The 16,122-nt window shown below is 33.7% G+C and overlaps 1 protein-coding gene across 1 annotated transcript; it reads left to right on the top strand.

The window, feature by feature from the left end:
* The first annotated feature begins 496 nt into the window (after positions 1-496).
* On the top strand, positions 497-15,603 carry LOC111802326 (embryogenesis-associated protein EMB8-like). The gene is made up of 15 exons (XM_023686646.1): positions 497-838; positions 940-1,029; positions 1,574-1,635; positions 2,642-2,742; positions 3,547-3,636; positions 6,405-6,429; positions 6,550-6,647; positions 7,466-7,542; positions 11,065-11,151; positions 11,313-11,361; positions 11,900-11,956; positions 12,413-12,543; positions 13,357-13,440; positions 13,752-13,821; positions 14,987-15,603. The coding sequence occupies exons 1-15, from the start codon at positions 582-584 to the stop codon at positions 15,407-15,409; spliced, it is 1,701 nt and encodes a 566-aa protein (XP_023542414.1). The 5' UTR covers positions 497-581; the 3' UTR covers positions 15,410-15,603.
* The last annotated feature ends 519 nt before the right edge of the window (positions 15,604-16,122 follow it).

Below are 16,122 nucleotides of genomic sequence, written 5' to 3'. Positions count from 1 at the left end.
TATATATATATATATATATATATATATATATATATATATATATATATATATATATATATATATATATATATATGTTATTATTGTTATATTATTATGATAAATATACATTAATTAATTGATAAGAGTTATACTCAAAATGCATAACATTGTGTAGATCCGTGATTCCTAAGTAGCAGAGTCATGCCCTAAACTTAGCCATAACAATAGAATCCTCCGAACAAAGATTTTGAGTCTCGAAGGTGTAGTAAAAAAGTGACTAAAGTGTCAAACAAATGGTGTACTTTGTTTCTTCAAATAAAGGAGTCGAACCTCGATTAAGGGGAGGATTATTGGGCTCGCCTTGGCTAATTTAGGGAATGATCATAGGTATAAATTATAATTAAAATTTAAAATTAATTTGGATAAAAATAGTTAGAAATTAGTTTTGACTATTAATAAAAACAAAATTAAATATTAAATTTATAATTTGACTCTTTCGTATCCTTTTAGTCCGGCTCGGCGCTCATCTCTTTCATCTTTATTTCGTTAATTAACTCTCTGGGCGTTCAACTGAAACCAGCTCTCCCGCTAATCCAATTCTCATGGATTCCTCCGGCTCCGACACCTCCAATGCCGTTTCTCCCTATCAAATTCTCTTCACATCGCTTTCTCTCATTCCCCTCTCTCACCTTCTCTCTGCGCTCTTCATCCTCTTCTTCATCTTCCTCTACAACTTCTTCGAGATTCATTTTCTTCACGATTTCTTCCATGCCTTCACCGGCGACCGCGTTTCCATCGTTGCATCCGACGCCGAATTCTACGAGTCCGTTGTTTCCAAGTGCCGGATTCTTCATGGCAGGTTTGTTCTTCTTCTTCTTCTTCTTCTTCTTTCTGCTTCTCATGTTCTCTTCATTTCTGATTCTTCTTCCTTCGCCATTCTATTCATTTCCTTCCCCTCAGGTTCTCCTCCACTCCATGGCTTTGCAGTCCTCATCTCCAGACTATTTTCCTCAGTATTGTTGGCAAGTGTCCTCCTGTCTCCTATAAAAGGTCTGCTGTTACTGTTCGCGTTTATGATTTTCGTTTAGGATTTAACCAAATGAATAAGTAAATGATCATGAATGAAGAAAGGAAAGAGAGAATGAAAAGATGTCGGTTATCCGACGTACTTAGAATCTTCACTAAGTCATGAGGCTTCTTTCCAGGATCACACTGTAGCTATATGTGATTATCACTTTGCGGAACATCAAAGATTCTACTGCTTGATCTGACTATGAATGAGATCAACGCTGTTTGCTTTCAATATGTGTGCTGATTTTCCAGAAGATTGAATATAAGTGGAAAAGAGACCTCAAAATAATTATAGGGGATTTAAAAGAAAATTCAACTAGTAGTCTAGCATTAAATTTTCTGTTGTTTCAATATTGTAAATAAAATTTTGTATCGTAAGCTTCTAAAATATCCTGGCGGGTAATCTTGGCTCCTTACACTATTCATTATGACATAATCGGAACCTTCAATGTTGATTTTTTATATTTCAATCGTTACTTTTCTTCCATTTTTATATATAATTGGACCCATGTTTTTTCTCCAGACAGTTATTCCGGGTACCTGATGGTGGAACAATTGCTTTGGATTGGCTAAGGGGCTCTGATGGTAGGTTTAATTCATTCCCTCATTAGTTAAGAATGTTCTTAATTACTCTATTCTGTCTATTTCGTTCTTACGTTCTCTATTTTGTCTATTGTCTCTGATCGCAGTAATGCATTGTGTTTCTGATGTTTCTGAATGATTAAAAGGAGTATTTGTTTGTTGTGCCAATCTCGATATTGCCTAATCATTTTTTCTTTTTTAATTCAGAAGGATCTTTTTTTATTTACCTTTACAAATCCTGTTTTCTTAGAACTTGCAACTTATTGAATTTTAACCATTGAAATATTTAGAAGTATTTTCAAAGAGTGTACTGATCAAATATTTATAAAAGAATGACAGAATTTTATACTATTGAAATACTTCTTTGGCATCTTACTTTTTCTATTTCCAAAACAGTTGGGTGCTTTTAGTATTAACTATTATGCATTAAAAACTGAAAGTGTTGTCACATTTTTTTAAAAACTTACACCCTCCTTTTTATCCAATGTTTATGCAGGTCTTTTCAAAATTATCAGCAACATTATCTTTATCACTAGTCTTTTGTGTTCTTATAAGTCTTTAGTGACAAAAATAAATGAGCTAACTACAACTCATGTTCTATTTGTCATTTTGTTGGGTTTTATCTTTTACAAATTATAGGCAGTTGGTTGATGTTGTTTTTCTTGCCATCTCATGATGAGACATGAATCGCAAAATTTTAAGTCCTAGTGTACCCTCATGTTAATGCAAGTCTTTTTTATAAATTTCTTACAAACAAAAGTAAGGAAGTTCAAGGGTTAGAATTTGTGCTTTACCTTCTTGAGCCTAAGGCATAAATTTCAAAGGTCTCGACTAAATATCAGTTATCTGTGGGATCAAAATGTCACTGATCTATTTGGACGAATATTATATTTTCCATTAAATCAACCACGCTGATGTTCATCTATTAGCAGATAGAAGACATCAGGATTTTTCAGTAATCAAAGTGATGTTATGGGATACTTCCCTAACTTTGTACCCTCTTGTGCAGTTAAATGTGATGGCTATGACGTGAATGTGAGCACTTCTGACAATGAGAAAATACCAACTGTTATAGTCATTCCTGGATTAACCAGTGACTCTACAGCAGCTGTAAGTTATATTTCATATTCACAACGGGTGTATTGCCAAATTTATTTATTTATTCTTATTGCCTGAATTTTCCAATGAATTTTCTTTTCTTTTTCTTCTTTTTCCCCGGTATATATGTTTGCACAGGGAAGGATCTTTATTTGAGATGCCATATTATTATCATCATTAGTGATTATTTTCTTCAGTTAATAGAATAAAAGAATTATCAAATTATTATGTCTTTTTCATCTGAAATGTCACGTGCATATCAGAGTTCAGGAGAGGGGAAAATACATCATAATTTAAGAAGTGTGAGGATTCAAACCTCTAACCTCATGGTTGAGGGTATAGTTGAGCTATGCTCAAGTTGGCTTAAAAGTTAGTAGTTATATATAAAAAGGTAGTTTCAATAAAATGAAATGTTTGATATAACACATTTATGATCAAGAGACACAAATTCTTCTTTATGGAAAATATGTCATTAAATATATGAAGTTACAAGTACATATGAGTATGGTGATGGCAACTTAAAACAAGACTCGTCTATTCTAATTATTCGATATCTTGATGTAGAATTTTGTATTTAGTAGAATGTGAAAGGAATTATTGAAACTATGATAATAATGCGCAATAATTTTTCTTTTCTTTTTTTCTTTTCTCTTGTTACAACTGCAATACTAACTCAGAGTAGGCGTGTGAAAATAAATGATGGAGTTCGAACAGGGAGTATTATCATGATTTTTTTTTCAGTGCTAGCATTTGGCCAAAGTTTTTATATATGTCTGGTTGTTTTGTTGGGCTTACGAAGGTGTCCTCTTTCCGCAGTACATTAAGCATTTGGCATTCAGGATTGCAAAACGTGGATGGAATGTTGTCGTGAGCAACCATCGTGGTCTTGGTGGCATATCACTAACTGTAAGATTGCTATTAATTAAACACTGTAGGGCTATTAATTAAACACTGTAGGCATGGCTTTAACCTTCAAATAGGGATGCTGGACGTTATGCCAAATGCTACATAACACCTTCCACTCAGTCTCGACTTGTTTGAATTAAGAGATAATTTCAAATTATACCTCTGTGATTTGTATATTACAAATGATTTCAAACACTTGTGTTTGCAAATTTGAAAATAGTTCATAACTTAAAAATTATGAGTTTTTGAAATCGTTAGTAAAAACCAGAGTATGATATGCAAAATAGAACAATGGCAACCACAAGAGCAAAATTTTGCAATTTTCACTTTTTTCATTGGCTTTTTTCTGTAGTGTGCATCCAATTGACATCTCTTGCAAAATTTTCAAAATCATAACATTTTTTCTTGCATCTTGAACTCTTAATCTTTGTATGATTTTTTCTGTGTTTATATATATTTTAACATTCATGGATTAAGAATTCTTGAAGCGTAGATAACTTTTCTGTATGTCTAAAGCACGCATTGTCTTGACGAGATTGATTGAATTCATCATGTTTTGCTGCACAGAAGCTTGTTTGAGTTCCATGCTTAAGAATAATTGTCTCTAGAAAGCTTTATGTCAACTTATGGCATTCACATTTAGTCTTTAATTTTCAAAAAATAAGAAACAAAAAACTTTTGGCTGAAGCTGTGAAAGGCTCTAATTGGGAAAAGTTCTCTACTGAACGCCAAAGTAATTTACCAAAAAAAAAAAATGACGAGGTATTATTTGTAGTTCGTGAGTGTAAACAAGCAAACAAATGTCTTAGAAAGTTGTACGCAAAAGAGTATGCTGGGGAATCATCTTTCTTGGGGGTTCCCCCTTCTTTTCCAATTTCATGCTCATTGAAATTGTTTCTTCTACAAAAAAAAAGTGCCGGGGAATAAAGAGAATCTACATGGAACCCATTCATTTGCTGTAATGTACAATTTGTTTAATTTAGCTGCGTATTGTGTGACTGCATATGCGTTACTGAACAAGTACCTTTAACCTAAAGGAAGGACATCCTCAAGGAATTGGTAGCATGAGGTTCAGTCCACTGTATTGATGCATTATTTTCCTACAATGTGGTGTAGCCTAAGTGACTAAGGACAGTTCTATCCTTGAAGTCTATCAAGAATCTTTATTATCAATCAAAGAGGTGAAGAATACTAAACGGAGACTCTCTATTTATAGAGAATTGCTAAACAGTTTAAGCATTAAAATACTAAAAAGATATTAAAAGGAATTAACTAAGAGTAATATCTGATTAACAACAAATCCTACATCATATTGTTGGCTTCCTTCTCATTCTCCTTCTTAATTTCTTGTTTTGTTTGTATATATTCTTGAACGATTAAAGAATTATGTCCTTGCACTTCATCAAAGAGCAATTGAGCCAAATATAAAGAATGGTCAACTGTCTATCATTTCTTTCTCAACTTCATTTGCCTCGTCAAAATAATTTTCAAATTTTACAAAACACTCCTTTTCTTTGCTGAAAAAGAATCAGAATTGTTAACATCGAATCCATGGGGAAAAAGAACCTTATTCTTTGCTAGAACAATTGGAATCTAGAACTAAGAAAACTTCATTTCCGCATTCATGAAGTTTATCATGATGAAAAAGGTTCCTAACATTTTTTGGAAGGTGGGCTTTCTGTTCTTGGAGCATTTTTTTCTTGTCTTTCTCCACGATTTTGGTGTATGTCCATGGTAGAAATCTTCTTTTCTCAAAATTCATAATCTTGATTCATGAATCTTGAAAATTGATGTTCAAGAGGCCTCCCCATGGTATTTTCTTGAATCATTCTCATATGATCTGTGAGTCCTTGTCTTAGGGTGAATATTTCTCTGCATTGAATTTGTCAATTTGTTGAAAAATGATCCAAATTGTGAATTACTTTCCCCAACATAGGCTCAAAGTCCATCAACCTTTCTCTGATTTCCTCCATTTGCAAGTGTTGGTTCCGATTTCCTTCTACTTTTGCCTCCATTGGCCGTGGTCCACATTTGATGGAAAATTTTCTGGCCTTGAACTTCTTTCTTGTGCCGTAAATTTTCGTTACTGGCAACTTCTTGAATGCTCTTGAATTTGTATCACGATCTTCTCTGGGATCAGTAGAGTGACTAGAATAAGAATTTGAATCTAAATCTTAATAGTATTTTTGAAGAAATTGAGTATGGGCAGAGTTGTTATGTTGAAATCCATCTTTTGAATAGCTAGTTGAAATTTTAGCACTNTTTTTTTTTTTTTTTTTTTTTTTGATGTGCTTGTGGTTTTCTTGCCTATATGGATAGTTACATCTTATCTTTGTCACATTTCTTGTGTTATAAATCTTCATTAAATGTGCTTATCGTTTCTTCTTCCTTCTTGAAAAGAGAATACTCTAAAAGGTATTCTTTGTAAGTAAGTGGGAGCTGTTGAACAATTTGGAGTAGCCTAAGTGACTAAGTAGAATTCTCTCCAAGAAGTCTATCAAGAATCTTTATTATCAACAAAAAAGGTAAAGAATACAAGAGGGCAATTCTCTATTTATAGAGAATTTAAAAAAAAAACTTTAAATTTCGAGATGATAAGATTTAAAAGGAATTAACCAAGAGTAATATCTATTAACCACTAATCTTACTACATCACAATAATAAGATTTTCCAGATGTTTTTTTTTTTCTAAATTTATATTATGGAGTTCAGTATATCTGATATATCTTACTTAACTGAAATCTTGGTAATCGTTGGTTTTTGGTCAGTCTGAACGTGTCTATAATGCTGCGTNATTTTCTGGCCTTGAACTTCTTTCTTGTGCCGTAAATTTTCGTTACTGGCAACTTCTTGAATGCTCTTGAATTTGTATCACGATCTTCTCTGGGATCAGTAGAGTGACTAGNGCTGCGTGGACAGAGGATATAAGGAGAGTGGTTGGCCATATTCATAGTCAACATCCAGAAGTCCCTCTGTTTGTTGTTGGAACTAGTATTGGCGCAAACGTTCTGGTATAAGTATTTACCTGTTAAGCACTTTATAAATTCATGTTTTCTTGACTGCATTGGATATTATCCTGAAGTCAGGAGACGTATAAAAGTAGGATGGACTCAAGTTTGCTCATAAATTCTTCTGGATTGGTAATCTTACGTTGTCCTAGTTTAAGAAGCCAGAACATTGTTTTGGGATCAATGGGAAATTTTTTATTGTGGAGTCTGAAAATCTTTATTCCATCTTCTTATCTAACTTTCAAAATGTTTGATAAACATTAGTGCTTGGTAATTGTTTTTGTATCTTGTTTCTCATGTTTAAGAAACGTTCTCAAATTATGTATAAATTTGAAAGTAACAAAATCTAGTTTCTTATTATTTTGTTTTTTTGCTCTTGTATCAAGTTTTTCTTTTTAAAATATAAATAAAAGCAGGATATTATCCTTTTGGACTTATAAAATGCATAATAAATATACTTTAAGAAATTAATTTCCATGTAAACTTTTTATTTTGTAATTAAAAACTTAAGAGAACAAGAAATGGTCACCAAATATATTTTATATATTTTTAATATAAAAGAAAGAGAAAACTGGAAACAAAAATAGTTACTAAATATATTTATTTCATAAATAAGAAGTAGGAAATGAAATGAGTACGTTACCAAAATGGGCCGTCAAGGTGCTGCTTAGTCTTGATAACCTTGAATATTTATTATACATAGTTGGGAATTGATTTCTTAATAGACTATGCACACACTATATTAGCTTGGAGAAGCTCGTAAAATTAGTCTTATGCATAATTTTGTTTTTTTCTTTACCAACTTATACTGCTTCCTTCAGGTAAAATACCTTGGAGAGGACGGTGCTAATGTCCCCATTTCCGGTGCTGCTGCTATTTGCTCGCCTTGGGNGCATTTCATTGTTTTAAATTATTTTGTATTTGTTTTTTTTTTTAATAAATTTCAGTTTTGAGTATTTTAAGTTTTTATTTTATTTTATTTATTGTTAGATTCTATTTTTTCAGTTTTAAGTCGTAAGTTTTCACTTTAAACATATATCATTAATGTTGTTTTTATTATTTTTAACTTTTTAAGTTGTTAGATCTTGAATACGTTTATTTCTTCTCTCTATATAAGTGTGGACTTCCAAGAAGGTTTTGTATCACTAATTTTTTTAATACTTCAATAGAAGTTAATTCATTTATTGGATTCCATTCTCTCATTTTCATTCTCTTTGTTCCACAAACATTGAGATTTTGATTTGATTAGTGCTTCCACAATATTTTTTTCATCGTTCATTTTTTTTCTCAATAGTGGTATAAGAGCCTTCGATTTAAAAGGCTATAATTTTATTTGAGGGTGAGAAATTCAATTTTTGTATTTTAAAAAATATTTTCTACTTTTGTAACCTCTTCTTCACGTATTAATGGTGAAAACTTCCTATTTTGGATTGTTAATATGCAATCCTATCTCAAGGCACTTGGCATATGTGAGTCTGTTTCAACTGATGATGCTGGTCCTCACCCATTGGGAGAAAATCCGACTTTGACTTAGATCAGACTACCTGAAAAGGAGAAATTAAAGAAGCCCAAGGCTTTAGCTGTGATTCATGCCATTTTATGTGGTCTTATATTTGCTAATTAATGATTCTAAAATGAAAAAAGAAGCTTGGGATAAATTGCTGGAAGAATTTGAAAAGAAGTGCCGGGGTGAAAGCTATCAAATTATTGACTTTGAAGAGAGTTTAAGATGATAAAAATGGAGGATTTAGATTTTGGCAGGGACTACACAACAAAAGTGATGGGATAAGTTTCGCTGGTGAAAATTTCAGATTTAAGGGTTATGGAAAATACAATTGTTAGTGTTCCCAACAAATTTGAGTCAAAGATCTCAACTATAGAAAAGTCTTTTGATTTGATTACTCTCTTTATAGATGAGTTAATTAAGAGATACAATGTGTAATGAAGAGCATGTTAATTCATTCATGCCAAAACTAAAGGCAAGAAACCTAGTGCAGAAGATAGATAGGCAACCAAAGATCAGGGGTACAAGGAAAAAGGAGCATCAAGAAAAGATAAATTTCCTCTTTGACCTACCAAGCTGAGAAGAAATGTTGGTCCAAAAATAAGTAAATCTATCATTGTGATTATTGCAACAAGGATAGTCATACAGAGAAGTTATGCCAAGAAAAACCAAACCCAACAACATTCTTAGGAACAAGCAAGTTGTTCCGACAGTAATCAAGAAACAAACTTATTGTTTATGGCTTCTCATGTTGATGACGAAGAGCCAACCTCCTGACCTATTGACATGGATGTACTATGCACATGGCTAAATATATCAATTTGTTTAGCCAAGTTGGTAGTTCTTTAAAGCCTAAGATCATTCTTGGACATGACAAGATGATGCTAGTTGAAGGGTAAAGGTATTGTCATTATGCATATTAAGCAAGGTGAAAAGAAGATATTCAATGTTTCAGATACTTCAAGATTATCTCAAAACTTGCTTGGTATTGCTCAATTGTTGCATAACAAGTTTTCAAGGTTCAAGTTCGTGTTATTTAGGACCAACCAAGACTAGAGATTGCAAAGGTCAGCATGGTTGACAATGCTTTCATTCTGAATGGTGACACTTTATGTCATGAGCCCTAAATGCCAAAGTGGAAGAAGGCAAAGCGTGACATCAATGCTTTGGTCTCATCTAATGTGGTTGATGAATTTTCAAATTTTACCTTATTTGATTAGATTTGTGAAAGTTGCCCAAGAACCGAAGATGTATGGACTATTTTTCTTTCCAAAAGATTGCAGTTATAGAGCCAAAGAAAAGCTCAAATTGGTGTGCATAGTGATATTTGCAGTCTCATGTGCAACACATCTTTTGGGAATAATAAATATTTGATTCCATTTATTGATTCTTTTACTCGGATGACTTGAGAATATTTTTTGATGGAGGAACTCAAGTTTTTGATACTTTCAAGAAGCATGCAAGTTTAGTTGAAATTAAGATCAATTACAAGTATAAAACCTTGAGAATGACATCTCGGTTTGACTTAATATTTGTTGCACGGGACTTAAAGTTGATTGGATGTGCTAATAGTGATTGGACTGGCTGTTGATGGATTTAAAAGTATTTTTAGTGATGTTGTTTCTCTTGGAACTTCAAGTAAACTAGAAGTTGTGGCTGAATCTATGGTTGAAGTTGAAATTTCTGTACCAGCTGCAAATCAAGCAATATGGCTTCATAACTTGCTGGGTGATTTTGGATTTAAGCCAAAAGAACCTACAAAAAGGTTTTGAGATAGCCAGTCTGCCAGTTTCTTCAATCCGATACAATATGGGATAACAAAGCACATAAAAGTCAATTTTATTTATTGTAGGAAGGGGAGAAAAAGAGAACTGTCAGATAGTTTGTGTTTCAACGACACACTTGGGTTGTGGCAAAGAAAAACCTCGACGAGTGTTGAGATTTGAGGAGTTTCATAATTAAATTTCAGTTTTGAGTCTTTTAAGTTTCTTCTTTATTCTTAGATTCAACTGTTCAGTATTAAGTCGTAAGTTTCACTTTAAACATTTAACACAAGTGTTTTTTATATTATTTTTTTAGTTTTTAAGTTGTTAGACCTCAAATAGGTTTAATTCTTCTCCATACATGTGTACTTCCAAGAAGGTTTTTGTATCACATTTTTTGAATCACCAACTTTTTATACTCAATAGAAGTTCATTCATCTATTGGGTTCACCATCTCTTTTTCATTCTTTGTTCAGATATTGAAATTTTGATTTGATTGTTGCTTTCACAATATTTTTTCATCGTTAATTTATTTTCTAAATAATGCCAATTGTGTTCTGAACAACCATGTAAGATTTGTTATACTTTAATGGATTGTATCTCTAAAGATTCTTTTTCCAATATTCTCAAGGCAATCTAAGTTATTTTGGTGGTATACTAGAACCCATCTTATTTATTCTGCCAGTCTATTTTCTGGACTTTTATTTTATATCTTAATTTCCCGAATGTTTTTTTTTTCCCTCGTTGTGATGCACGTTCATATTAGCATGTGTAGAGAGGCTATTGAATGGATCTCAAGATCGTTTAGTCTATGCCCATCACAACTCTTTTTTTTAACTGATTTGCGTCTTTTTTTAAGAAGACTTTGCGTGGAAGTTGTTCTTAGGTTTGTAGCAAAATTGAGACGAGTACAGTCTGCAAACCTGATGGACTGATATTAATTTACTTTCTACTTTTCCTTCTATACTTGTGATACAGATAAAGTAATAGAGTTGTTCAATTTATCTTATAGTCATGAGTGTCCTTGCTCATCCATTCTCTCAGGACTCAATGTGTGCGTGAAGCTCGTCCCAATGTCAGTATAATGGCAGGACCCAAGCTTCTAGTCTGTTTTTAATGGTCTAACACAATTCACATGCCATTTCCTTCTGTAGATTTGTGACAGGTTCATTAATCGCAGGCTTGTTCAGGGTTTTTATAATAAAGCTTTGGCTGACGGCTTACAAGGTTTTGCACTATTGTACGTTTAAATTTTTTTTATCACCTCAAGATTTTTTTTTTTGTACCCATTGATATGATAACTTAGATAGATTTACTGCCTTAACTATTAAACCTACATAACATTAACATCTTTCCAACGTTAGGGTTTCTTATGTGATGACTAAATTATATTTCCTGCAGGCATCAATCCAACTTGTCTCGACTTACAGAGTGGGAATCCATTAAGAAGGTCCTTGACTCTTTACATCATACTTTAGCATGGAAATATTTTAAGTCAAGCATTATAAACTTTGCGAGCTCTGATATAATGATCTTCTGATGGATACCTTAGTTGTTGTGTCAACACAAGTTCATCAGTTAAAATTTATCTGGAACTTATACACCTCCAAGATTTCCATCATTCTGCTTTGGGTTTTTAAAATATTCAATATTAACAAAACTACTTATTGGGCTGTCCTTACGTGAGGAATACAAGACTATAAGTTACATTAATTTCGTAACAGATTGGAAGAAAAGTGCGGCTCATATCTATAGGTTTAAATTATTTACCTGGCCACCCATTCAATGCAATAGATCGAAGTAGTCTTTTAAGGGCCTGCAAGTGAGGTTTTCTGAGATTCAACTTCAGGACTTCCTACTTCTTTGGTGGTTCTAAATAGAAATTGGAACGAACCTTTACAACCTTATCACTCAAGTTTTTATTTATTTATTTAACCATAATTCATATATACGTACATATTGATCTTTTCATTTTTGCTTCATGGCAGTCACGTTCTGTTCGTGATTTTGATAACTATGCCACACGTATCCTTGCAAATTTTGAGGTAAGACATGCACTCTTACTATGAATACTTATTTTGACAGGGTAATTTTAAACAACAATTCTTGGAAAAAAGAAAAACGTAAAACAGGTCTGACAATAATAAAAAAAAAAAAAAAAAAAAAAAACAGCTTTCCAAGGGGTAAAGAACAAAAAATAGAAATACTGTTCAGTGTGCTTTCAAAATTATCGGTTCATATATAATCATCAACAGTTAAGGTATAATTTGATCCTAGTTTGTGACATTTTAAAATTAATATATAGAAGAAAGAAATAAAAATACATAAACGGGAGTTTCTTTTCATACAATTTTTTAAATTAAAAACAATAGAAAATAATTTTACAAAATTAGTATGGATTTTATTTTATCTTATTATTACTTTTTTGTAACATGTAAAATCAAGAATCCCCTCATGTTCTCATATCTATGCAAATGCTATAACATGTTTCCCTTTCCCAGACCGTGGATGCATATTACAGGCACGCCTCTAGTTCTACATATGTGGGAAATGTGGCAGTGCCACTTCTATGTATCAGTGCTTTGGATGATCCATTGTGCACAAAAGAAGCCATTCCATGGGACGAGTGTAGGTAGGACTTATTTCTAGTTCATGCTTGTATACACTTGCTTTTTTTGACAGTAATGCTATACTATTTCACCTTGTTANTTTTTTTTTTTTTTTTTTTTTTTTTTTTGCCAGTGTCTAAAGCTAGTTTTTTGCCATTAACATTTTCCAAACTTCCTCTTGCTCAAATGTGAATGACTGACCAAAGTGAGTTGAGCCATAGTTGGCATCTACTCTTTTCCTTGAGGTCGGAGGTTCGAGTGTCCTCACTTGTTCTTGGCCAAATTACCCGCATGAACAATATCTTCTCTATTTTCTGTTGCCTACTTAACTGACTACAAATATATTGCACCATGTGATAGTTTAATGAAGAAAAGGGTCTTANTTTTTTTTTTTTTTTTTTTTTTTTGCTAAAATAAGTGCAAAGTTTTACAGTCTCAACAGTTACAACAGGTACATTCTGACATAACAGTTATTGTACTTTCAACATAACCAGCGTTGAATCAACACTAGACCCAGGTTATCAATTTAATCTTTTATCAGTTCATTTGTGGGTTCAAAAATTTGCACAGGTTATCAATCTTAATGGGGGGGATAAAATGACTTTATAGGAGGTCAAATTCATGACCTTTTTTTATCTCCTCAAGAATTTTTTTTGGTACCCATTAACATGATAATTCAACGACATCTGTTACCAATTTTTCTTCAAAATAGTTTCCAATCCTCTAAATTCTTTGTTTCCTCGCCTATATAGCAGGCCGAGTAAAATTCATTGCTGTGACTTGTTTGATTCTCTCTTTTGGAGTTTGATTAACCCTGGTTGTTTAATTATTTTCAGGGCAAATAGGAACGTTGTTCTAGCAACGACTCCGCATGGAGGACACCTAGCTTTCTATGAAGGGATAACTGCCAGCAGCATGTGGTAATATTTATGGTCCCATTTCTAAACGGCTCTCGGAAATAGGAATTTGTTCAATTCTCCAAGTTATGATAGTAGCACTCTAGCAGTAAAGAGAGATCCAGGTTAATTTATGAGGCAGTTTTATGTTGTAATAGAAGGGTGCAAAAATTCCAAATGTATGATTAAAAGGCTTGATCTTCTGCTTTCATTTTGGGTCAAGGCGCTTGTCTTGAGTATAAAATTGTCCCAAAAAAAGAAGTTAATTACTGATTGCTAAATCTGGAATTAATGTCATCTAATTGTGATTGATCATGTCAAATCATATCCTGTAGGTGGGCGAGAGCTGTTGATGAATTCCTTGGCGTCCTGCATTCCAGCCCGTACATTAGCGTAATAAAGCAGGTACAGTAACATGACCCTAATAAAATTATAGCATTGGAATAGAATTCACGAACCATGAATGGATTATCCAATCTATAATGAGAGCCCTAACAATGGATAAATGTATGGGCCTTTATCCAACCAAACAGAGGAATAGATTGATGCTTTACCATACTCTGTTATTAATACCTGAGACAGATCCAAGCTACCTAGCTGCAATACTCCTTGGACAACCATTATTGCCTACAATTTAAGAATGGGCTGGCTTCCCAGATCACCTAAGAGAATCTAAAGGAATGAACACACTTACTAAAATTCTACTATAAGTAAGATAAATTATAGATTCCCAAACTTTCAAGAGGTTCGGAGCTTCCCACTTCCCCAAAGTAGACAGTGAGCAGTGAACTCTAGGGGAAGTGGGAGGCTCCGAACGGCTCGAAAGTTCGGGAATTCTATAATTTATCTTACTTATGGAATTTTAGTATGTCTTTTCATTCCTATAGATTCTCTTAGGTGATATGGGAAACCAGCCCATTGTTAAATTGTAGGCGATTATCCAACCATATGGGTTTGAACGTTAAATATCAATTGCTTTGGATGTTCCAAGTGGTATTTACACCACTTAAAACTTTCCCTTGACAACCACTTTTTCTGTTGGATTAGCAGTACTTGTGATCCTACCTCCCACATTGGTAGATATTCTTTTTCCTGGCGAGAAATTAAAGATGTTCATGTTTTGTGTAATGATTGTTGGGGTATTGGTACTGATTTCGAAGTTATTAGATTGATCAACTGAAAATCCTTAGGAGTTGCATTACTACAAGTATGAGAGAATTGAACAAGTTCATCTGAGATCTCTCTCCTAATGATATTCCTGTTTCAAATGCCTTTTATATTTGGTCAAACATGATGGAATCATCCATTCTCAATCTTGTTGACCTCTTTTGCACCTCAAACAAGTGGAATGCTAGGTTCATCCACTTTGGATACTCTCCAAAAGAAAGGTTCAGCTTTCAATATTTTTCCTATTGTCTTAGAATTGGAGCTTTCTCTTGGTTGCAATCCCCCTTTCATATCCCTCCATCAATGTTATCATAAAAACCATAGGAATTTTAAACTTATCAACGTCTGTGAAGCCTTCGATTTCTATATAACCTGACCTCATTCGACGTATACTTTCTTGCAGATGCAAAAAACAAGAGCACCGACGCCGAGCTTTTCCATTGATCAGGGTCCTTACGTGAGTGTTTTGGAAGATGGAATGGTGACTGCTGTAGGCGACGAACCAACAGACGATACTGTGCAAGACATGCCGAACCAGGAAACGGCGAATGTTAGTACCGATGACGGAGTCATTTTGGACAAAGAAGAGGCTGACCATGATAGGAAGAATGACCAACTAGAGATATATGAAGAGAAGAATACAACACCGGCCACAACTCCTGTAAGGAAATGTACAGATTGTCTTGCACGGTGGAGTGGTAGATCGGTTTGGCTGCTCGCTTACATCGCCGTCCTCACGACATGGCCAATGGTGCGCCCAGCGCTCTCGTTACTCTTTAAGAAAAGAGATAAAAATCCAGCAACTGGAGGATCACGTAAAAGATAAAATTTGTTGTTAGTAAGTACTGATAATATTAAGAATAAAATGGAGAAAAGGGTAGAATTTACATTTACTATAGTTTATTGGGGAATAAGATATGAAAAACTAGTAATGTAGCCTTATTATTTGTCCAAGTTTTCATGTACTGTGTACTGACTGGTATGAAGAAATAAAATTGATCTGTTTGGTTTTTTCTGCCATTTTCTTCTCACAGAAGCTTGATTCTTTTTGCATGTTGTAGCGAGCTTTAATGTTGTACCAAGAGGACTCCGTCTATGAGATCAATTCTCTAGGAATTTGTGGTCGGAAGGTTTTTAAAATGCCTCTATTAGGGAGAGATTTTTACACCTTTATAAAGAATGCATAGTTTCTCTCTCTTGATCGATATGAGATCTCACAATCAGCCCTTTAGGGCCAACGTCTTCCTCGCTAGCATTCGTTCCTCTCTCCGGCCGATGTGGGATCTTACGATCCACTTTCCCAACATCTTTGCTGGCACTCGTTCCTTTCCCCCATCAATGTCAGATGTCATGCCCAATACACTTTAAACTCTCCAAGCTTGATAGACCTTGACATTCCAAATCAGATGTCATGCCCAATACACTTTAAACTCTCCAAGCTTGATAGACCTTGACATTCCAAATCAAAATTCTGGCTCCCTTTGCGACACTTTGCCCGGACAAAAAAGCTTACTCGTCGTCACCGAAATTATGTGCTCA

This window comes from Cucurbita pepo, chromosome LG09 (genome assembly GCF_002806865.2).
Source record: "Cucurbita pepo subsp. pepo cultivar mu-cu-16 chromosome LG09, ASM280686v2, whole genome shotgun sequence".
Lineage (NCBI taxonomy): Eukaryota > Viridiplantae > Streptophyta > Magnoliopsida > Cucurbitales > Cucurbitaceae > Cucurbita > Cucurbita pepo.
Note: the sequence above shows the minus strand (reverse complement) of the source record. Positions and strands in the feature narration are given on the sequence as shown.